Source organism: Astatotilapia calliptera, chromosome 9 (genome assembly GCF_964374335.1).
Source record: "Astatotilapia calliptera chromosome 9, fAstCal68.1, whole genome shotgun sequence".
Taxonomy (NCBI): Eukaryota; Metazoa; Chordata; class Actinopteri; order Cichliformes; family Cichlidae; genus Astatotilapia; species Astatotilapia calliptera.
In genome coordinates, this window is record NC_137430.1 from 33,348,917 (window position 1) to 33,372,440 (window position 23,524).

A 23,524-nucleotide genomic window follows, 5' to 3' on the forward strand; every position below is an offset into this window, starting at 1 on the left:
TATTTAAAAAGTCCTTGACCATAAGTTTGGAGTCACAGCAGACATGGATGTTTAAATCACCAAAGATTAAAAAAACTGTCAAATTTAAGAACAATTCCAGCAATAAAATCTGAAAACTCTTTGATAAAATCCTTATTAAACTTGGGAGGACGGTGTATGAGGCCACACAACAATGGGACAGCAGAGTTCAGGTGCAACTCAAACAGCTGCAGTTCAAAACTAGAAAATGAATCGTGCTGTAATGTTTGATGGCAGTGAAGTCGAGCGTTGAACACGGTGGCTAAAGATTATGCAATGCTTTGATTGTGTGGATCCTGTTTCTCTTTATTCTTTATCTTTTCTTCAAGTTGCTTCCGTACGTTTTTCGGCGCTTAACTACTCCCTCAGTTTTCAGCCGATTTTCTCAGTTCAAATCTTAAAAAATTCTGCTCTTTCTGCTAATTCCAGCTATGACTTTTGGTGCTCATAACTTCTATACTTTTTGAGATATTGATTTTTCTTTTCAATATTTTTTGCCTATTTCTGCACATTATCAGTGGCCTCACTGATTTTCCTTGCCGGGTTGAGCTGTGTTTTAGCTCAGTGAGATGAGCATCCGTTCTCGGACTGGGAGGCCCGGGTTCAAATCCCGCTTATGACACCATTTTTTCAGTTAACACTTATTAACTTTTTTTTTAAACTCTTTTCAACACAAATTTAAGCTTTTTCACCCCTTTTCAGCACATTTTTCAGTTTTTTTCACCACTTTTCAGCAGAAATATCAGCTTTTTCAACTGTTTTCAGCAAAAACCTCTTTTCAGCAGAATTTTGCTCATTGAACTCTTTTCAGAAGAAATTCTGCTGATTGAACTCTTTTCAGCAAAATATTCAGAGTTTTCACCTCTTTTCTGCCCAAATTCTGCTTATTCACCTCTTCTGTAAAGTTTTCAACCTTTCCACCTCTTATCAGCACAATTCTCAGCAGCTTCTATGTCATCTCTTGTGTTGGAGTGCCCTCTTGTGGCGCCTTTTGGGTAGTGCCTTATCAGCACAATACTCGTCCTGAAATGAGCAGAAGAGGCTAATTGTCAGTCTCTCCACCTCTTCTTTGTGAGAAAGAGTGTGGCGCAGTGAGATATGTGAGATATATGCCTTGAGTACCAGAAGGGCCAGGTTCGAATCCTGCTCAGGGCAAAAATTAATTTTTTTTTCAACCTTTTCAGCTTTTTTCACCAGACATCTTCAGCGTTAAGGCATCCACACAGCATTTTCGCAGGAAATGCAAATTTTTCTAGTTCTTTATTATTATTCTTCAAGTTGCTCCGTTTTTTCCGTTTTTTGTCCGCTAACTACTCCTTCAGTTTTTGTGCTATTTTCTCAGTTCAAATCTTAAAAAATTCTGCTCTTTCTGCTCTTTCCTGCTATGACTTTTGGTGCTCATAACTTCAATACTTTTTGAGATATTGATTTTTCTTATCAATATTTTTTGCTCTTTTCTGCATATTATCTGTGGCCTCACTGATTTTCCTTGCCGGCTTGACCTGTGTTTTAGCTCAGTGAGATGAGCGTCCGTTCTCAGACTGGGATGCCGGGGTTCGAATCCCGCTTATGGCAAAATTTCTTTCAGTCAACAGTTAAACTTTTTTTAACTCTTTTCAACACAAATTTAAGCTTTTTCACCCCTTTTCAGCACAATTTTCAGTTTTTTCACCACTTTTCAGCACAAATACCAGCATTTTCAGCTGTTTTCAGCAAAAACCTCTTTCAGCAAAATACTGCTCATTCAACTCTTTTCAGCAGAATTTTCAGTTTTTTCTACTGTTTTCAGAAAAAAACTCTTTTTAGCAAAATTCTGCTTATTGAACTCTTTTCTGGAAACAAATTCTGCTGATTGAACTCTTTTCAGAAAAGTTTTTCACTTTTTTCTGCTATTTTCAGAAAAAAACTCTTTTCAGCAAAATATTCAGTTTTCACCTCTTTTCTGCCCAAATTCTGCTTATTCACCTCTTCTGAAACATTTTAAGCCTTTTCACCTCTTATCAGCACAATTCTCCGCCTCTTCTGCTCATTTCAGCCCAATTGTCAATCTCTCCACCTCTTCTTTGTGAGAATGACATTGGCTCAGTGAGCTAAATAGCTGCCTTTAGACCAGGAGGGCCCGGTTCAAATCCTCATTAAGGCAACATTTTTTTTTCAACTTTTTCAGCTTTTTTCTGCAGACATCCTCAGCCCTTAAGGCATCCACACAGCATTTTCGGGGGAAATGCAAATTTTTCTAGTTCTTTATCTTTTCTTCATCTTCAAGTTGCTTCCGTACGTTTTTTGGCGCTTAACTACTCCCTCAGTTTTCAGCCGATTTTCTCAGTTCAAATCTTAAAAAATTCTGCTCTTTCTGCTAATTCCAGCTATGACTTTTGGTGCTCATAACTTCTATACTTTTTGAGATATTGATTTTTCTTTTCAATATTTTTTGCCTATTTCTGCACATTATCAGTGGCCTCACTGATTTTCCTTGCCGGGTTGAGCTGTGTTTTAGCTCAGTGAGATGAGCATCTGTTCAAGGACTGGGAGGCCCGGGTTCAAATCCCGCTTATGGCAACATTTCTTTCAGTTAACACTTAAACTTTTTTTTAACTCTTTCCAACACAAATTTCAGCTTTTTCACCCCTTTTCAGCACATTTTTCAGTTTTTTTCACCACTTTTCAGCACAATTACCAGCTTTTTCAGCTGTTTTCATCAAAAACCTATTTTCAGCAGAATTCTGCTCATTCAACTCTTTTCAGCAGAATTTCTGCTTATTCACCTCTTCTGTAAAATTTTCAGCCTTTCCACCTCTTATCAGCACAATTCTCAGCAGCTTCTATGTCATCTCTTGTGTTGGAGTGCCCTCTTGTGGCGCCTTTTGGGTAGTGCCTTAGTAAACGTGAACCAAGCAAAAACCTCTTTTCAGCAGAAATTCTGCTGATTCACCTCTTTTCTGCAAAGTCTTCAGCCTTTCCACCTCTTATCAGCACAATACTCAGCCTCTTCTGCTCATTTCAGCACAATTGTCAGTCTCTCCACCTCTTCTTTGTGAGAAAGAGTGTGGCGCAGTGAGATATGTACCTGCCTTGAGTACCAGAAGGGCCAGGTTCGAATCCTGCTCAGGGCAACATTTTTTTGTTTTTGTTTTTCAACCTTTTCAGCTTTTTTCAGCAGACATCTTCAGCGTTAAGGCATCCACACAGCATTTTCGCAGGAAATGCAAATTTTTCTAGTTTCTTTTCTTTTTCTTTCTTTCTTTCTTTTTTTTTTTCTTCCTTTCCCGTTTGGCTCTTTTGCCATCAGAATTATTGTCTAAAGGCAAAGAAAGATGCCCAACGGATTTACTTTACCAAATTGACCATCCCAGCCTTGCCATAATGGTCTATTTTATTCACCTTTTATTGTTTATTTTATTTTATTTTCACTTGTTAAATACGGGACAGGCTTGACTGGGGAAAAGAAAGGAGAGAAAGAAAGGGAAAGAAAAACAGCGGGGAAGAGGGACGGGGATAAAGGGCAAAAAACAAAACCCAACAAAATAAGTAGACAGAAAATACGTATACCAATCACCTGGATCACCTGTTGAGAAAGAAAAAAGAGAAAACAAGCAGAAGAAAAAAAAAAGCAACATAATAAAGAACATCATGATGATCTATGGGAATATAACAGTAAATACTAAATATTAAACATTATTGTGCAGCACGTAAGATCGACAGCGCACAGTGTGCTTTGAGGTAGGAGCCAAAAAGGGTGTCGTTTGTGTGTGTGAGCACCCGTGTGTACACCTGTGAGCATGAACGCGCTTGTTTTTAAAAGGTTCCTTCATGTAATGATCTGCCACTATCCCAGAAAGAGCTGAGGAGAGCCCCAGATGAGGGGTCACCCAGCAGCTGGGGAGCAGAAGCCAGGGGGGGTTGCAGTGACGCGCCCGTGAGCTCTGCCAGCAGCCAGCTGTGCCAGAGTGACCGAGCCCCAGGCCAAGAGGCCGAGGGCACCCTCACCCACGAAGTGGCCTGAGTGAACCCCAGGCTCCAGTCCCCGACAAGCAGCCACCAAGGAGTGAGCCGGTGTGTACCTGGACGCACATCCCCAGACACAAAGAACCACCAACGCATCGATGTCAAGATCCTATATGTATGTGATATGAGAGTGTGAGTAATGTGGATATCTAAGTTGTGGGATGAAATTTAGGCACCGACAGCTAGAAGGGAGCAGAGGGGGGGATGCCTCCCCTGCACCCTGGTGACACACCTTTACCCTAAGGCCCTGCATGTGTGGGTGATTGTGGTGGAGCGGGAAGAGGGAGGCAGTTGGAGATGGGGAGGGAAGGAAGGGAGGGGCACGTGACCCCTCCCTGGGCCCAGCTGACCCCAGTAGGCACCCCCATACTCTGCCCAGGCCCATCCGGACCTGGGCCCAGTTCAGCAGCGCCGCCTGGCCCCACAGAGCCTGGGACAGCCCACCCGACCCCACTACAGAAAACTGCACCCACCCTGTCATCCACTCATTTTCCAGACTACACAAGACAATAGACACCCAGGCTGAGAACTTCCTCCACCTCTCCTATATCTCCCCCTCCTGCAGAGTTAGTTCCTGAAGAGAGGAGACCTCCTGCAAGCTGTAACAACCTCCCCCACCAGTTGAAGAGCCCCCCAGGTGGCTCGATGCACTGGCGACACCCTACGCCAGGGCTGTACCCCCAGACACCCACCCACCCCAGCAACACACAAACCGGGACCCAAGCCCCCAAGGCCCAGCCAGGGCCCCAGCCCAGAGACAGAGCACCCCCAGAACCCCACACCCGTCCCGGACCCACCCAGGGGCAGCCAGGCTACCAGGTCAGTAACCCATGTCCGTCAGCACAGACCCTCCCCCCTATGCTCCTGGGGAATCCCCCGACGCCCCAAGTAGGGCTGTTCGATATAACGATTTATATCGGATGACAATATAAAAACTTCTATCGTTTCATTTTACGCTATTGTTTTTTTTGTGGTGTCGCAAAATAAACTGTTTACGGCAATATTTTTTCATTATTTTGATGGTCACTGTAGTGGCTATGTTAATTTCTTAAAGTTCTCTCTTTCTCTTATATTTAATATAACCACACTACAGACAGACAAGCGCTTGTTTTTATGCCTTGTGGTTAGCAACAGCGATGATAAAACCACTGCGTGTCCGCTTGTTTATTTTCCACATAAACCTTTCACAATAAAGCTCAAGATCCTCTCGAGACTTTTCAAAATAAACAGAATCACGTGAAAGATGCAGAGTATTTATGGATGAGAAGCAAGAAAGAGCCGTCAGGTGCTAAAAAATAAACCTTAGACTCAAACGTTAGAACAGGCTTTCCCCCGCAGCATGTTGTATAATAAATACTCAGAAAAAAAACGGCGGCTGTTACAACCTATGTCTAAAAATGTATCGTTTCATGCATCAGTTAAAACACTCGACTCCAGGTAGGCAACGCCCAGCTGGAAAAACTTCATGCAAGTCGAGCTGCCCGAGATTCACAGAATTTACAGAAAATATCACATTTTTGTGATTTATATCGTTATTGGACGATAGATGTCTTAATATCGGGATATGAGATTTTTGGTCATATCGCACAGCCCTAGCCCCAAGCCCGTCCCTACCCCCAAACCAATCACAACAGCGAAGGTGGGACCAAACTATGACACCCCCCCCCCTCCCCACTAGGTGATGGAGCTGATCAAAGGTTTCTAAGGTTATGTTTCTGGGAGGAACCTAAGTCACCCAGTCGCCGTTTAATATCAGGTATTGCACTAATGCAATAATCAAAGTTTCTGTTTTGGCCGGGTTTACCGTATTTTCGCAACTATAAGGCACACATAAAAGCCTTAGATTTTCTTTAAAAAGTGCGGCGCGCCCTATAGTGCAGTGCGCCCTGTGTGTTGTAAGGAGGACGTAGTAGAGAACACCATGAGAACGCTAAAGGGTGAAGTGTGGGCGTTGATCGTATATACCGGACAATCGCACATACCTGTATAAAAGGACAGGTATGTGCATTATGTGGAACATCGTTGTTTTAACAACCCTGAAAATGGCAAAGAGACACGCCTATGAAGCACAGTTTAAACTGAAGGCCATCAGCTACGCGGAGGAACATGGAAATCGAGCAGCCACGAGAGAATTTAAGATGAATGAATCAATGGTTTGCAAGTGGAGGAAGCTGGAAAACAAGCTCCGGCAGGTCAAGAAAATGCAGCTGAGTTTCCGCGGACATAAGGCGAGGTGGCCCGAGTTGGAGGAAAGACTCGAGCGGTGGATCATCGAGCAAAGAACGAGCGGGAGAAGCGTTTCGACGGTCACCATTCGGCTAAAAGCAGTTTCACTAGCTGAAGAGATGAACATTGAACATTTCCAAGGAGGTCCGTCTTGGTGCTTTCGTTTTATGAAACGGTGCCATTTTTCCATCCGGACCAGGACTACGGTAGCGCAGCAACTTCCAGCGGATTATAATGAAAAGCTGGCCATCTTCCGCTCCTACTGCAGCAAACACATCAGCGACAAAAACATCCAGCCCAGCCACATCACAAACATGGACGAGGTGCCGCTCACTTTTGATATCCCGGTGAGTCACACTGTGGAGAAGAAGGGGACCAGCACGGTAGCGATACGCACAACGGGGCACGAAAAGTCTTCTTTCACTGTTGTGCTTGGCTGCCATGCTAATGGACAGAAACTGCCGCCTATGGTGATTTTTAAGAGAAAGACTTTGCCTAAAGAGAAGTTTCATTACATGAAGGAACCTTTTAAAAAAAACAAGCGCGTCCATGCTCACAGGTGTACACGCGGGTGATCACACCCACAAACTACACCCTTTTTGGCTCCTACCTCAAAGCACACTGTGTTATGTTGATCTTATGTGCTGCACAATAATGTTTAACATTTAGTATTTACTGTCATATTCCCATATATCATTGTGATGTTGTTTATTCTATTACTCTTGTTCTCTTCTGCTTGCTTTCTTTTTTCTTTCTCAGCAGGTGATCCAGGTGATTGATATATGCATTTTTTTTCTCTGCCCGTTCTGTTGGTTTTTGTCTTTTGCCCTTCTCCCCCGTCCCTCTTCTCAGCTGTTTCTCTTTCCCTCTTTCTTTCTCCCCTTCTTTCCCCCAGTCAAGTCTGTCCCGTATTCAGTAAGTGAAAATAAAATAAACAATAAAAGGTGAATCAAATGGACCATTACGGCAAGGCTGGGATGGTCAGTTTGGTAAAGTAAATCCGTTGGGCATCTTTCTTTGCCTTTAGACAACAATTCTGATGGCAAAAGAACCAAACGGGACAGGCCAAAAAAAAAGAGAAAAAAAAAAAGAGAAGTTTCCAACAGGAATCATCATTAAGGCAAATGAAAAGGGCTGGATGGATGAGGAAATGATGAAAGAGTGGCTGAGGGAGGTGTATGTAAGGAGACCAGGTGGTTTTTTTCCACGCATCACCATCGCTGTTGATCTGTGACTCTATGCGTGCCCATCTCACAGCCGATGTGAAAAAACTAGTGAAACAAATGAACTGTGAGCTTGCTGTCATTCCGGGAGGCCTGACAAAGGAACTCCAACCGCTGGACATCGGTGTGAACCGGCCGTTCAAAGTAAGGCTGCGAGCGGCGTGGGAGCAATGGATGACCGATGGGGACCACAGTTTCACTAAGAGTGGAAGGCAGCGCCGGGCGAGTTACGCCACAATTTGCCAATGGATTGTAGATGCTTGGGCTAACATGTCTGCTGGCACTGTTGTTCGAGCTTTCGCAAAAGCCGGCATCATTTCCGAGGAGCCGCACGGCACGGAAAGTGACTCTGACAGTGAAGAAAGTGAACTTGGCATGTTTGATGGAGATTTAGTGCAGCTGTCCAATTCAGACACAGAGGATGAGGACTTCGATGGGTTTGATTGATGACAATTACCGGTAATAAAAATGTGAGTACCAAACTTTGTTTTGCTCCCGCTTTATTTTTAAATACGCACACTTCTATGCTGATGATGATGACGATTACCGGTAATAAAAATGTGAGTACCAAACTCAGTTTTGCTCCCGCTTTATTTTTAAACACGCATAATTGTATGCGCCCTATAATCAGGTGTGCCTTATGTGTGTGTTAAATACAGTAATGGCACACATAACTGAGACTGCGCCTTTTAGTACAGTGCGTCTTATGGTCGTGAAAATACGGTAGCTGTAAGCAGTTATTGTTCAACCATTGTTTAATGTTGGTTAAACATTCAATCAGATTGGAGAGCTTATGAGCTTCAGCAGGCTTAAACGAATAATATAGTTGAATATCGTCAGCAAAAAGATGATAAGATACTTCAGGAAACTGCTGTATTATCTGACTTGAAAAATGTATATTAAAAACAGAATAGGTCCCAGCACAGATCCCTGAGGAACTCCACACAACAACTCTGTAGGTTCCGACATGATCTGGTTTGCAGACACACTAAAACTCCTTTCAGATATATAAGATGAAAACCAGTCTAGAACAGAGCCAGACATCCCAACCAGGTCTCTCAGTCTGTTTATCAGGATGGTATGGTTGACTGTATCAAAGGCTGAGGTAAGGTCTAACAAGACTAGGACTGTGTATTCTCCGGAGTCTGCTGACATAATATCATTAGTAACTTTCAGTAGTGCTGTCTCAGTGGAATGCAATTTACGGAACCCAGATTGATAACGATCATGGATGTTATATTTCTCCAAGCATGCCGTAAGGTGGACAGCTACTGCCTTCTCAAGGAGTTTTGACATAAATGGGAGTTTGGAGATAGGTCTTAAATTTTGAAGCAGTGTTGGGTCCAGGTTGGGTTTTTTGAGCCTTGGTTCCACAATGGCATGTTTAAAAAAAGCTGGGGAACACTCCAGTCTGAAGAGAAACATTAAAAAGGTTCACAACCCAAGGACCAATGGTGTCAAAGGCATTAATAAAAAGCTTAGTGGGGATAATGTCTGAGGGGCTTGAGGATGGCTTCATTTTGTCAACCAGGGCTGCTATTTCATCATATGTTACAGTTGTAAAAGTCAACCAGGAGTACAAAGGGAGTGCCTGACTCGGAGAACAAGAAAGCTTTGGGGAGATTTTAGCATTGATGTCGTTAATCTTATCAACAAAAAATCGGAGGAGTTTATTACTATCTACTTTAGAGTGTACATCTAAAGGTACCACATCTGGGGAGACAATAGCACTAACTTTGTCAAAAAGAAACTTGGGATTTCTCTAGTTTTTTGTTATGAGCCTAGAAAAATATTCAGATCTAACAGTTTTCACTGTGTCATTTAAGGAGAGCATGAGCTCTCGAAGATGGAGCCTGTGTACGTCAAGTTTGGTTTTCTTCCATAGTCGTTCTATTTTGTGGCATATTCTCCTTAAGTTTAAGACAGTCTAATTTATCCAAGGGCATGTCTTCTTTTGTAAAGCCGAGCTTGTTTTAATAGGTGCCACTTGATCCAAAATGGATGTGCATTCCCTATTAAAAGGCTGAATAAGAACATTTACATTGCTTCCGGTAAAAAGTGGAGACCTGTCAAACATAATGGAGAACCTCTCAGCAGTCTGTTATTATGCGTCTATGAGTTTTTAACTTTACAGGCGTCTGTTTAGAGCTAAAATTAAGTTCAACAAAGATACAGTTATGATCACTTAAATGTACATCCTCAGCAAACACATTACCAATGTTGAGGTCCAAGGAAAAAACAAGGTCCAAGGTATGGCCTTTTAAATGGGTTGGACCGGAGACATGTTGGACAAAGTTAAAAGACTCAGAAGTTCAGCTGCAGAGTTAGATGAGGCATCATCAATATTAATGTTAAAATCCCCAAGAATTAAAACTTTCTCCAGCTTGATAATAGAAGATAAGAAGTCCATGAAATCCTTTAAGAACTCAGTAGCAGGGCTATGTTCATAGAGCCCACCTTAATTGTTTGCGACTCAAAGGAAGAATAGTTTTCAGTTTGCATACCTCTGCAGATGAAACTGTCCTTAAAGACACCAGCAAGACCTCCACCACGGGCGACCTAAACGGGGGGGCGCCCAAGTAAGAGCAGTCTGCAGGACGCAATTCGTTTAGGTGAACAAATTCGCCATCCCTCTGCCATGTTTCGGTGAGAAACAGAAAGTCCAGGCTTTTCCTTGTGAAGAGCTCATTCAGAGAGAAGGATTTGTTTGCGATGGAGCGGGCGTTCAAGAGCGTAATCCGATTAAAAGCTGGCAGCGCAGGTTTCCCATGAGGTTGTCGGAGTGGAATTGACAGCAAACACCATGTCCGCACGCAAGGTCTCCAGCAGCGCCACGGAACTGGCAGGGCCAACCACCGGTTGTGCGATGCGGGCTGTGAGGGCGCAGTGGTGGGGGGATAATCGGCAAAATCCAGAGCATCAGATGGGCAGAATCCACGCTGTAGTGGCTGCAAGTACGTGTTTCCAATCAAATCCGGAAGGGTAACTGGCAGCAGAAACCGGGGACGCCTCCAGACGAGTCGGGAGATCTCCGATCTGTAGGCTCGTCTGATGTGTACCTGGATGCCGGCCCTACAGCCTCTTTTCCTCGATTTCTTCTTGGAATTGCTTAGGGCACGTTTCGCCGGTAGCAAGAAGTAATCCGGTGAGGTGGAAGAGTGCACAAATGGTGGGGGGAAAGTTTTTCTATGACTGTCCCAGTCATCATAAAGACGTTTCATAGACTCTTTGATGTGGATCAAAGAAGAACGGTCGTAAATCACAGCAGCATAGCTCCATATATAAAACGTCAGGGCTGATATAAAAGCATAAAATAAAATACAGCGTAGGCACGTAGACGTCAAGCCGAGCAAAGGCGCCATCTTCCTGATATACAGGGAGTGCAGAATTATTAGGCAAGTTGTATTTTTGAGGAATAATTTTATTATTGAACAACAACCATGTTCTCAATGAACCCAAAAAACTCATTAATATCAAAGCTGAATGTTTTTGGAAGTAGTTTTTAGTTTGTTTTTAGCTATTTTAGGGGGATATCTGTGTGTGCAGGTGACTATTACTGTGCATAATTATTAGGCAACTTAACAAAAAACAAATATATACCCATTTCAATTATTTCTTTTTACCAGTGAAACCAATATAACATCTTCACATTCACAAATATATATATATATATATATATATATATATATATAAAGCACTATATAAATACAGGCCATTTACAAATATACATTTCTGACATTCAAAAACAAAACAACAACAAATCAGCAACCAATATAGTCACCTTTCTTTGCAAGGACACTCAAAAGCCTGCCATCCATGGATTCTGTCAGTGTCTTGATCTGTTCACCATCAACATTGCGTGCAGCAGCAACCACAGCCTCCCAGACACTGTTCAGAGAGGTGTACTGTTGTCCCTCCTTGTAAATCTCACATTTGATGATGGACCACAGGTTCTCAATGGGGTTCAGATCAGGTGAACAAGGAGGCCATGTCATTAGTTCTTCTTCTTTTATACCCTTTCTTGCCAGCCATGCTGTGGAGTACTTGGACGCGTGTGATGGAGCATTGTCCTGCATGAAAATCATGTTTTTCTTGAAGGATGCAGACTTCTTCCTGTACCACTGCTTGAAGAAGGTGTCTTCCAGAAACTGGCAGTAGGACTGGGAGTTGAGCTTGACTCCATCCTCAACCCGAAAAGGCCCCACAAGCTCATCTTTGATGATACCAGCCCAAACCAGTACTCCACCTCCACCTTGCTGGCGTCTGAGTGGGACTGGAGCTCTCTGCCCTTTACCAATCCAGCCACGGGCCCATCCATCTGGCCCATCAAGACTCACTCTCATTTCATCAGTCCATAAAACCTTAGAAAAACCAGTCTTGAGATATTTCTTGGCCCAGTCTTGACGTTTCAGCTTGTGTGTCTTGTTCAGTGGTGGTCGTCTTTCAGCCTTTCTTACCTTGGCCATGTCTCTGAGTATTGCACACCTTGTGCTTTTGGGCACTCCAGTGATGTTGCAGCTCTGAAATATGGCCAAACTGGTGGCAAGTGGCATCTTGGCAGCTGCACGCTTGACTTTTCTCAGTTCATGGGCAGTTATTTTGCGCCTTGGTTTTTCCACACGCTTCTTGCGACCCTGTTGACTATTTTGAATGAAACGCTTAATTGTTCGATGATCACGCTTCAGAAGCTTTGCAATTTTGAGACTGCTGCATCCCTCTGCAAGATATCTCACTATTTTTGACTTTTCTGAGCCTGTCAAGTCCTTCTTTTGACTCATTTTGCCAAAGGAAAGGACGTTGCCTAATAATTATGCACACCTGATATAGGGTGTTGATGTCATTAGACCACACCCCTTCTCATTACAGAGATGCACATCACTTAATATGCTTAATTGGTAGTAGGCTTTCGAGCCTATACAGCTTGGAGTAAGACAACATGCATGAAGAGGATGATGTGGACAAAATACTCATTTGCCTAATAATTCTGCACTCCCTGTATATGTTACATTTCAGACACTTTGATAAGTCTTCACATATCTCGCTCCAAAACTTCTGAACTGGTGGACAGAACCAAAGAGCGTGGATATAATTGTCCGGTGAATTGGTTTGGTAGTGTGAGCAGTTGTTGGTAGACGTAAAGCCCATCTTGAACATCTAATGGACCTGTATAGTGTACTCTATGTAGTGTTTTGTATTGAATTAATTGAAGACTGGGATTTCTAATTAAATGAAAGGCTTTTAAGCATATCTGAGACCAGAAGTTTTGGTCTAAGTTAATTGATAAATCCGCTTCCCATTTTGCAATAGGAAGTGATATTGATTCATCTATTTGAGAAAACATTCTGTATATTTTGGAAAGTAATTTTGGGGTTTTAAGAGTAAGAAATTGTACCACACTTGGTGGTGTTTGTAGTTCAACTTGACCCGATTAAAATTGTTTTCATTATGGATTTAATTTATTGATATTCTAAAAATCTTTTCTTGTTGATCCCATATTGTGTAACTAGTCTGTCAAATGGAATAAATTCTCTACCTTTTAATATATGTCCTAAATATTTGATTCCTTTACCACTCCAATCTGGAAAGTTTATCATATTATTGTTTTGTAATATGTCAGGGTTGTTCCAGATAGGTGTACGTTTGCATGGGATTAATGAACACTGTCATTTTTAGAAACTCCCACCATGCTGCCCGAGAAGAGCTGATGCTGATGCTTTTGAAGCATTCATGTCGTTGGATGTTTGAGCTGATAAATGGTAGGTCTGAAATCTCTAGATTATTGCAAAGTGCTTGTTCTACATCTAGCCAAGGTTCATCTAAGAGAGTATATTTTAGCCACCCTGAGATAAATTGAAGCCTGTTGGCTAAGAAGTAGTGCTGAAAGTTAGGCAGTTCTAGTCCTCCTTTATCCTTGGTCTTTTGTAGTGTTTTTAAGCTTATACGTGGGGGTTTATTTTTCCAAAGGAATTTGGACATACATGAATCTAGAGATCTGAACCAATCTTGTGGCGGTTTAGTTGGGATCATTGAGAATAAATAATTTGTTTTTGGTAAGACCATCATTTTTATAGCGGCAACCCTTCCCATGAGTGATATGGGTAGACATTTACATCTAGCCAGATCGCCTTCTACTTTCTTTAAAAGTGGGATATGGTTTCATTTAGTTAGATCTGCAAGCTTGGGAGAAACATTAATACCTAAATATTTTATATTTCCCGATTGCAGTGGAGTAGAAGAGGAATTATGGAAGGAGCAATTAATCGGAAGAACTGTAGATTTTGACCAGTTAATTGAGTAATCTGATATTCTTGCAAAAGAGTTTATCAATTCAATCACCCCAGAGATATTAGTTTGTGAGTTTTGGAGAAAAAGTAACACATCATCTGCGTAAAGGCTGATTTTATGTTCCACGTTCTTGCATTTTATGCCCTTAATTACTGAATTCTATCTAATTGCTGCTGCTAGTGATTCAATAAAAATTGCAAACAGTGAAGGGGAGAGTGGGCATCCCTGCCTGGTGCCCCTCAGGAGACAGAAGCTGGAGGATGTTTGGTCATTTGTTTTGACACAAGCTGTTGGGGAATTGTATAATATTTTTAACCAGTTAACGAAAGAGGTTCCAAAATCAAATTTGTGTAAAGTTGCAAATAGAAATTTCCAGTTAACTGTCAAATGCTTTTTCTGCATCTAAAGAAAATATTATGGTTTCAAGGTTTTTACTGTATGAATAGTCTATCAAATTAAGTAATCTATGTGTATTTGTTGATGAGTGCCTACCTTTTATGAAACCAGTTTGGTCAGGATGAATTAAGAGGGGGGTTGTTTTCTCTAATCTTTTTGAGAGAGCTTTGCAGATTATTTTAAGGTCTATATTTATAAGGGATATTGGACGATAGCTTGAGGGATATACAGGGTCTTTGCCTGGTTTTAGCAGGAGATTAATGTTTGCAGAATTCATATTTGATGGAAGTCTGCCCTTTTCTTTGATTTCCAACAACGTTCTGTAAAAACCTGGTGCTAGAATCATCCAGAATTCTTTGTAGAATTCTGCAGGATAGCCCTCTGGACCTGGAGCTTTATTATTACCGTATTTTCACAACCATAAGGCGCACTTAAAAGTCTTAGATTTTCTTCAAAAAGTACGGCACGCCCTATAGCGCAGTGCGCCCTGTGTGTTGTAAGGAGGACGTAGTAGAGAACACCATGAGAACGCTAAAGGGTGAAGTGTGGGCGTTGATCGTATATACCGGACAATCGCACATACCTGTATAAAAGGACAGGTATGTGCATTATGTGGAACATCGTTGTTTTAACAACCCTGAAAATGGCAAAGAGACACGCTTATGAAGCACAGTTTAAACTGAAGGCCATCAGCTATGCGGAGGAACATGGAAATCGAGCAGCGGCGAGAGAATTTAAGATTAACAAATCGATGGTTCGCAAGTGGAGGAAGCTAGAAAACAAGCTCCGGCAGGTCAAGAAAATGCAGCTGAGTTTCCGCGGACATAAGGCGAGGTGGCCCGAGTTGGAGGAAAGACTCGAGCGGTGGATCATCGAGCAAAGAACGAGCGGGAGAAGCGTTTCGACGGTCACCATTCGGCTAAAAGCAGTTTCACTAGCTGAAGAGATGAACATTGAACATTTCCAAGGAGGTCCGTCTTGGTGCTTTCGTTTTATGAAACGGTGCCATTTTTCCATCCGGACCAGGACTACGGTAGCGCAGCAACTTCCAGCGGATTATAATGAAAAGCTGGCCATCTTCCGCTCCTACTGCAGCAAACACATCAGCGACAAAAACATCCAGCCCAGCCACATCACAAACATGGACGAGGTGCCGCTCACTTTTGATATCCCGGTGAGTCACACTGTGGAGAAGAAGGGGACCAGCACGGTAGCGATACGCACAACGGGGCACGAAAAGTCTTCTTTCACTGTTGTGCTTGGCTGCCATGCTAATGGACAGAAACTGCCGCCTATGGTGATTTTTAAGCGAAAGACTTTGCCTAAAGAGAAGTTTCCAGCAGGAATCATCATTAAGGCAAATGAAAAGGGCTGGATGGATGAGGAAATGATGAAAGAGTGGCTGAGGGAGGTGTATGTAAGGAGACCAGGTGGTTTTTTCCACGCATCACCATCGCTGTTGATCTGTGACTCTATGCGTACCCATCTCACAGCCGATGTGAAAAAACTAGTGAAACAAAGGAACTGTGAGCTTGCTGTCATTCCGGGAGGCCTGACAAAGGAACTCCAACCGCTGTACATCGGTGTGAACCGGCCGTTCAAAGTAAGGCTGCGAGCGGCGTGGGAGCAATGGATGACCGATGGGGACCACAGTTTCACTAAGAGTGGAAGGCAGCGCCGGGCGAGTTACGCCACAATTTGCGAATGGATTGTAGATGCTTGGGCTAACATGTCTGCTGGCACTGTTGTTCGAGCTTTCGCAAAAGCCGGCATCATTTCCAAGGAGCCGCACGGCACGGAAAGTGACTCTGACAGTGAAGAAAGTGAACTTGGCATGTTTGATGGAGATTTAGCGCAGCTGTTCAATTCAGACACAGAGGATGAGGACTTCGATGGGTTTGATTGATGACAATTACTGGTAATAAAAATGTGAGTACCAAACTCAGTTTTGCTCCCGCTTCATTTTTAGATACGCATACTTGTATGTTTGTATGCTGATGATGATGACAATTACCGGTAATAAAAATGTGAGTACCAAACTCAGTTTTGCTCCCGCTTCATTTTTAAATACGCATACTTGTATGTTTGTATGCTGATGATGATGACAATTACCGGTAATAAAAATGTGAGTACCAAACTCAGTTTTGCTCCTGCTTTATTTTTAAATATGCACACTTGTATGCTTGTGTGTTGTTGTTGATGACGATTACCGGTAATAGAAATGTGAGTAAGGTAAATGTGAGTAAGGTCCTCAACCTTTTTTGCGCCACGGACCGGTTTATGCCCGACAATATTTTTCACGGACCGGCCTTTAAGATGTCACGGATAAATACAACAAAATAAAACTAGTACCGGTACCGAAAAAAGAACATTTATTCATAACACACGTGAAAAGACCCAGGAAAACCGAGTTAACGATAAAAACTAACAAAATAACGCTGAAAACCGATAAAAACCCTGAAAACCATACATTTTACACCTGAGCCTCAACTCTCGCGGCCCGCCACCAAACGACTCACGGACCGGTACCAGTCCGAAGTCCGGGGGTTGGGGACCGCTGGTGTAGCAGATTCTTAGCTGGTGTGAAGTTAATACAGCCACGGAGTGATGACGGGGTCGCGGTAAAGCTGTCCATCCACATAGAGCCGGTCCACAGCGATGGCAGCGCGGGAGCCCTTCTGGATGAAGCCACGTCAGATTGTGAAGAGGACCCTGCGTCGTTACAGGATCTCTTTTGGGAACTGCCGATGCTTTGATTTCTAAAAGTAGCTGGTGATTGTACACATGTAGACCAAGGGCGCTTTGGGCTAACATAGAAAAGGATAAAGCTAGTAAAAGCCAAAGCAAAGCTAGCAGAGTTTACTGACGCAATGTCAACAGACGTGTCACCGTGCATACTGCTGCTGCCATCTTGCCCCCAAAATTAGCGCCCCCCCTTTCACCCTTCGCACCAACTGAGCAGTGGAGAATAACACCAACAGGGGCAGTAAACTGAGATAACTAGGAGCAGCTAGCTAGCCCAACTCAGCAGAGGTTTTCCCAGAGAGATGAAGAGCGTAAGAACTGAGGGATGATTGTGATGACAGGGGTGTATATTTGCATGTCGGGCTGTGCACACGTCATCACAGATCGTCTGCCTTAAAGGCGTGAATAAAGGTTTCCTCAGCCAGGCGTGATATCCCATACCCCGTGTGTTGTACCGAGTGTATTGACTGAAAAGAAACTACTTCAACCTTTGGTTTAAAACTAGTGTTAATGGAAGAAGTTTGAAGGTTGAGTTTGTTCCACGACTGCATTTCACTCACTGCCTCTGTTTGTATCTCTGTCACTCCAGGACCAAAATGGAGCGAGACGTCAGCGCTCTCAGGAGGCCGACAAACCTCACAGAAGAAAGGAACAGAAAAAATACAGCTGTGATGAGTGTGGGAAGGATTTTACTAAGGCTGGAAGCTTAAAAATACACCAACTGATCCACAGTGAAGTTAAACCATACAGCTGTGATGAGTGTGGAAAGGATTTTACTTATGCTGGAAGCTTGAAAAGACACCAACTCATCCACAGTGGAGTTAAAGCATACAGCTGTGATGAGTGTGGAAAGTCATTTACCCTGGCTGAACACCTAAAATCACACAAACCTGTTCACAGTGGAGTTAAAGCGTATAGCTGTGACTTGTGTGGAAGGTCTTTTACCCATGCTGGAAGCTTAAAAAGACACCAACTTCTCCACAATGGAGTTAAAGCGCACAGCTGTGAGTTGTGTGGACAGTCTTTTACCCTGGCCGAACACTTAAAAACACACCAACTCATACACAGTGGAGTTAAACCGTACAGCTGTGGTTTGTGTGGACAGTCTTTTACCCATCCTGGAAGCTTAAAAGCACACCAACTCATACACAGTGGAGTTAAACCGTACAGCTGTGACTTGTGTGGACAGTCTTTTACCCAGGCTGCACACTTAAAAAGACACCAACTCATACACAGTGGAGTTAAACCGTACAGCTGTGACTTGTGTGGACAGTCTTTTACCCGGGCTGGAAACTTAAAAAGACACCAAGTCATACACAGTGGAGTTAAACCATACAGCTGTGGTTTTTGTGGACAGTGTTTTACCCATCCTGGAAACTTAAAAGCACACCAACTCATCCACAGTGGAGTTCAAGCGTACAGCTGTGACTTGTGTGGACAGTCTTTTACCCGGGCTGGAAACTTAAAAAGACACCAATTCATACACAGTGGAGTTAAACCGTACAGCTGTGACTTGTGTGGACAGTCTTTTACCCGGGCTGGAAACTTAAAAGCACACCAACTTGTCCACAGTGGAGTTAAAGCATACAGCTCTGATCAGTCTGATAAAGCTTTTACTCATAGTAGCAGCCTACAGAATCATCAGGTTACCCACTCTGGATTCAAGGCGTACAGCTGTCACATTTGTGGAAAAACCTTCCGCTGGCCAGGCAACCGAAATATTCACCTACGCATTCACACCAAAATTGATGTTTGCTGCTGTGATCAGTGTGGCAAAATTTGTGTGACATACAAAAACTTAGAGCAGCACATGTTTTCCCACACTGAGGAGAGACCTTATAAATGTGACCTGTGTGAGAAGACTTTTAAATCTCCACATTACCTCAAATCACATCAAAAGATTCACAGCAGAAAGAAACTCTAAAAGTGCAGTTACTGTGAGGTATGTATTTTTCTTTTTACAGTTATTTCGAGGTATTATTTGAATGAAATTTAATTTCAAAGCTTATATGAGACATGAAAACTTCACATACAGAATATTGAGTAACATCTGACACAAATTTCCTGAAACTTTCCTGATATTGCAAAAACGTAACATTTTAAAAGCTTCTCTCATTTCTAACATTCACACTCCAATGGATGCAATGGATATGCAGAGTAGAGCATCCAGGGGTTTAAACCACCAATCTTCCCATTAAGTAGATTACCTACAAATTAAGAGTTATTGCAGCCCAGTAAGCTGAGTGTTATAATGTAAAAATTAAAATGTGGAAGTTGGCAGAGCTGCTCTTTATTTCAGGCGACGTTCAGGATAGAAATGTTGAAGGAATTCCCTGACTTACACGGTCATTGTGTCTTTGTTTAGAAGCAGAGCAACACAGATGGATCCCTGTCGTCACTGTGGTGGTGGGAAAGTGTTTCGCTGTGATCTTTGTGGAAAAACTTAGTCATTTAAGGAGCCTAAAAATACGTCAACGCAGACACACTGGAGACGAAATGAATTACTGCAAAGAATGTGGGAGAGGCTTCCCCACATCAAGTGAATTAAAACAACATGAACTCTGTCACAGTGGGGTAAAAAAGCACGTTTGTGACCAGTGTGGGTCATCCTTCATCAGTGCAGGTAATCTTAAAGAGCATAAGAGTGCACACAGGAGAGAAACCATACAAGTGCAGACACTGTGACCAAAGGTTCTCACAGTCAGATATTCATAACCTTCATGAACTTACACACATTGAAGGGAGCTACAGCTGTGACCAGTGTGACAAGAGCTTCAAGAATCTCAGTTCATACCCCGAACACAAACGATCCCACGCTGTAAATAAACTGTTTCACTGTTACCAATGTGCAAAAACATTCACTTCGTTATCTGCTCTGTGCAAACATCAGTGTGATTATGCAGAACTGAAATCACTGTATCACAATCAATCTGAAGATCCTCTTCTGGTTTCGGGATCAGACTTAAAAACCTTGAGATCAGGCTCCACAGAGTTCAGCTGGAGTCTCCTGTAAAGAGTGCAGCTGATGTCACACTTGGATCTGATGAGCTAGCTCTGCTTTCTGGACCTGCAGTGAATAATCCTAAATGTTACAGTTAGGGAACTACAAGTGTGTATATATATGTACATCAAGTTTATCTTTTATTTTTTTTCCTTTGGATAATTTTACAATGGTAAACAGTAGTGGTAGAGCTGTGCGATATGACCAAAATCTCATATCCCATTATAAGACATCTTTTGTGCGGACAACGATATAAATCACAAAAATTTAACATTTTCGGTAAATTCTGTGAATCTCGGGCAGCTCGACTTGCGTGACGTGTTTCCAGCTGGGTGTCATGTACCTGGAGTCGAGTGTTTTAACAGATGCATGAAATTATACATTTTTAGACAGAAGTTGTAATGGCTGCCATTTTCTTTGTATTTATTACACGGCGTGCTGCAGGAAAAAGGCTGTTCTAACGTTTCAGTGTAAGGTTTATTTTTTTAGCACCTGACGGCTCCTTTCTGCTTCTCGTCCATGAACACTCTTCATACTCTTTCGCAAGATTCAGTTTATTTTGAAAAGTCTCAACAGGATCTTGAGCTTTATTGTGAAAAGTTTTTGTGCAAAACAAACAAGCGGACTAAGGACAGCGCTAGTAAGTACTAGAGATGGACCGATCCGATATTACGTATCAGTCCAGTACTGACCTAAATTACTGGATCGGATATCGGAGAGAAATAAAAAATGTAATCCGATCCATTAAATATCTAAAAAGCACCTCACAAAACTTGCGACATGGCACAACTCGGCTCATAACCATAGCACATCGGAGCTGTATGCGTCACGTGATGGAGCAGCTGTGGCATGGGAGACCTGTCGGCGGTCTGGTTGAGCATTTGGAGCCTCGCTACCAAACCGTCATTTCAGTTATCCCAGAGAGAAGTAAAGCACGTGTGCAAGTTCATCTCTGAATGTTTGTAAAGCATTCCCACGTTAAGCTTAACAACCGATATATGGAGCGACTGCCTCTTCTCTCTCCCTCCCTCTCCTGCTGCTACTTCAATCGTGAAACTGATTAATGATCAGCTGATCGGCTTTTCTGTCGCGAGTCCGTCTCTCTTGTTTGTGTATCGCCCACTTTGCACCAGAAAGAGGAAACCAGCAGCTGAACAACAGCAGCACGTTTAAGCTTGATAATCTGTTGGTAGAATTTATTTAATATTACTTTCTACTCCAGGATCCTTTTCCAGCTGACGGCTGTAACTGTGCAGGGGCGGAGCAAAGTTTAGCCAGGGGGGCCGATAGGGCATGAACAGCGAAAAGGGGGCACAAAGACGTACTTTCTTTCTTATTCTCATTTAAAATATCTAGCGTTTAATAAATAATTATCTGAATCTTACACCCAAAGTTTTAATCTGATGTAAAATGTATAGAAGTCCATTACTGTATATAGTAACTATTAAGTCTAATATACCCTAGTAAGCTGTAGTACTTTTTCCTTTGGGAAGGTACCATCTGTGCAGTCTGAAGTTCTGTTGAAGAAAGATGTTGAATCTATTTAACTATCGTTAAAAAATAATTGATTTCTGTGTATTTTTTTTCACACTGCATCAAATTAAAGTTGATTACGTCGATTAAGCATCATGAGGTGGGGGGTGGTTCCCTATTTTTATTTTTTATTTTTTGCTGGCAGTTTGCCATCCTATTAGTTAGGCTGCTTACTCTTTAAAATACATGAATAGGGAGGATGGTGCAGGTTTAAGGTTATTAGATTGATCAGTTTTGCTGAACTATGAAATATTTTGGGTGCAGTGTATTTATTGCATACAGGTATAACAGAATAGCTTTAGTAGGTTTTTTTAAAACTAGAGTTTGAACTTATACAAAATGCAGCAAGATATTAAAAAACAGTTTATTGATTAAAAACACACTATCGGATTCATATTGGTATCCGCTGATATCCAAATTTATGATATCGGCATCGGACATAAAAAAAAAAAAAGTGGTATCGTGCCATCTCTAGTAAGTACTCTCTGCTTATGACCCAAAAAACCCCACAAAAAAAACAGAAGTTTTAGGAGTGACGGTGAGAGAGAGAGACAGCAGAAAAAGAGAGAGAGCGAGTTCTGAACAACTCAGAACGAGGCCTCAGAACAAATAAAATCAATATTCGAACCCAAAGTAAAAACAAGATCCAGTGTGTGCCCTTTGTTATGTGTGGGGCCTGACACATGCGGCGTAAAATGAAAATAAACCATAATGTTGATAAAATTTCTGGCAAAGACGTTGGAGTCATCATCAACATGTAGGTTAAAATCCCCAACTAAAAGCAGTCAGGACAACCTCATAGTAGAGGACAGGACGTAGGTGATCCAGGAAAAGAAAAAAAGGACACAAAGACAAAGGTGTTCTACTAAGTTGAGAGCAGGACACTGTGCAGACCAGTCAAGTTCTCCCACACCAAACTCTTTTTATGGACCTTGCTTTGTGCACTGGTGCACAGTCACGTTGGAAGAGGAAGGGGCCATCCCCGAACTGTTCCCACAAAGTTGAGAGCATGAAAATGTCTGCTGAGCTGGAAGCAGCCGGAAAGCTGTAGAAGCCCAGAAGTGGAATGTGGAAGTTAATAAACACACTTGTCCTGTAAAAGAAAAAAAGAAAAAGAAAAAAAGGACAGGAAGTAGCTGAACTCCAACAAAAATAAGCTGTTTGAGCCAGCTGGACGATTCACTACAGCACAATAAAAAGGATCCTTATTTCCGACAGAAAATATCCAATTTTCACTCAGTCAGGTCTCAGTCAGAAATAAGAAGTCCAGTTTTTTAGAAGATATAAAATCGTTAAGCATGAACGACTTATTAGTCAATGATCGGGCATTAAAAAGCACCATGTTCAGCGGGGTGGAAGGATCGTTTTTAGCAGAGGCTCGAATTATTGGACGTAAATACTCACCAGTGGCGGTCCTAGCCAAACAGGCGGTCCTAGCCTATTTGGCTAGGACCGCCACTGGTGAGAATACACCTCCCTATCTCCTTACCTTTTGTTTTCATGCTGATATCAGCTTTAACCAACACAATAAAGTCTCTTTTTATTGTTGTGTAGTGTGAGATTATTATATTATCTTATGCCACATTATACCCCTAATTAAAGATTGTGAAATTATTATGTAGTTTTAGTTTCCATTATTCTCCTGACTTAGAAGAAGGTGATAACTATTACATTTATTAAACTGATTTGTATTTCATTAGACTGCTGACTTATTATGAATGGATGATATTGTTTTATGATGCATGTTACTGCTGCGTTATAAGAAATATTGTTTTCAGAGAGTCATGGCCTTATTTGTCTGATTAGAAAAGAACAGAACATACTGCACAGGAAGCCAAGGTCATAACTTCGGCTCACTGAGAGAGAGAAAGAATGTGGATGTTTAGGTTTTATGACTTTGGAGGGGGGCTGAAGGTATAAGAATGTGAGAAACGCTCAGACACTTCAAGATCAGGCGGACACCCTCCCGCGCTCATCTCCCCTCCGGGTGGTTTATGCTCAAAAGTGTTGTATGGAATAATGAGAATTGTATGGAATAAAATGATTGTTGATTGTGCATTTATGTGTTGTCCTTCCTTCAGCCCAAAGATGA

The 23,524-nt window shown here is 42.3% G+C and overlaps 1 protein-coding gene across 2 annotated transcripts in view; it reads left to right on the forward strand.

Annotated features, from left to right (window-relative positions):
- The window catches only part of LOC113029614 (uncharacterized), a 41,584-nt gene that overhangs the window by 9,481 nt on the left and 8,579 nt on the right, over window positions 1-23,524 (forward strand). The window contains exons 1-3 of one of the 2 annotated variants that reach the window (XM_080306800.1): window positions 2,218-4,842; window positions 17,488-18,840; window positions 19,264-23,488. In XM_080306800.1, coding sequence (XP_080162926.1) covers window positions 4,669-4,842; window positions 17,488-18,822 — 1,509 coding nt within the window. In that variant the 5' untranslated portion in view covers window positions 2,218-4,668 and the 3' untranslated portion in view covers window positions 18,823-18,840; window positions 19,264-23,488. Of the gene's footprint in view, window positions 1-2,217; window positions 4,843-17,487; window positions 18,841-19,263; window positions 23,489-23,524 lie in introns of those variants that run through there. The other variant, XR_013911569.1, reaches the window with a different exon arrangement.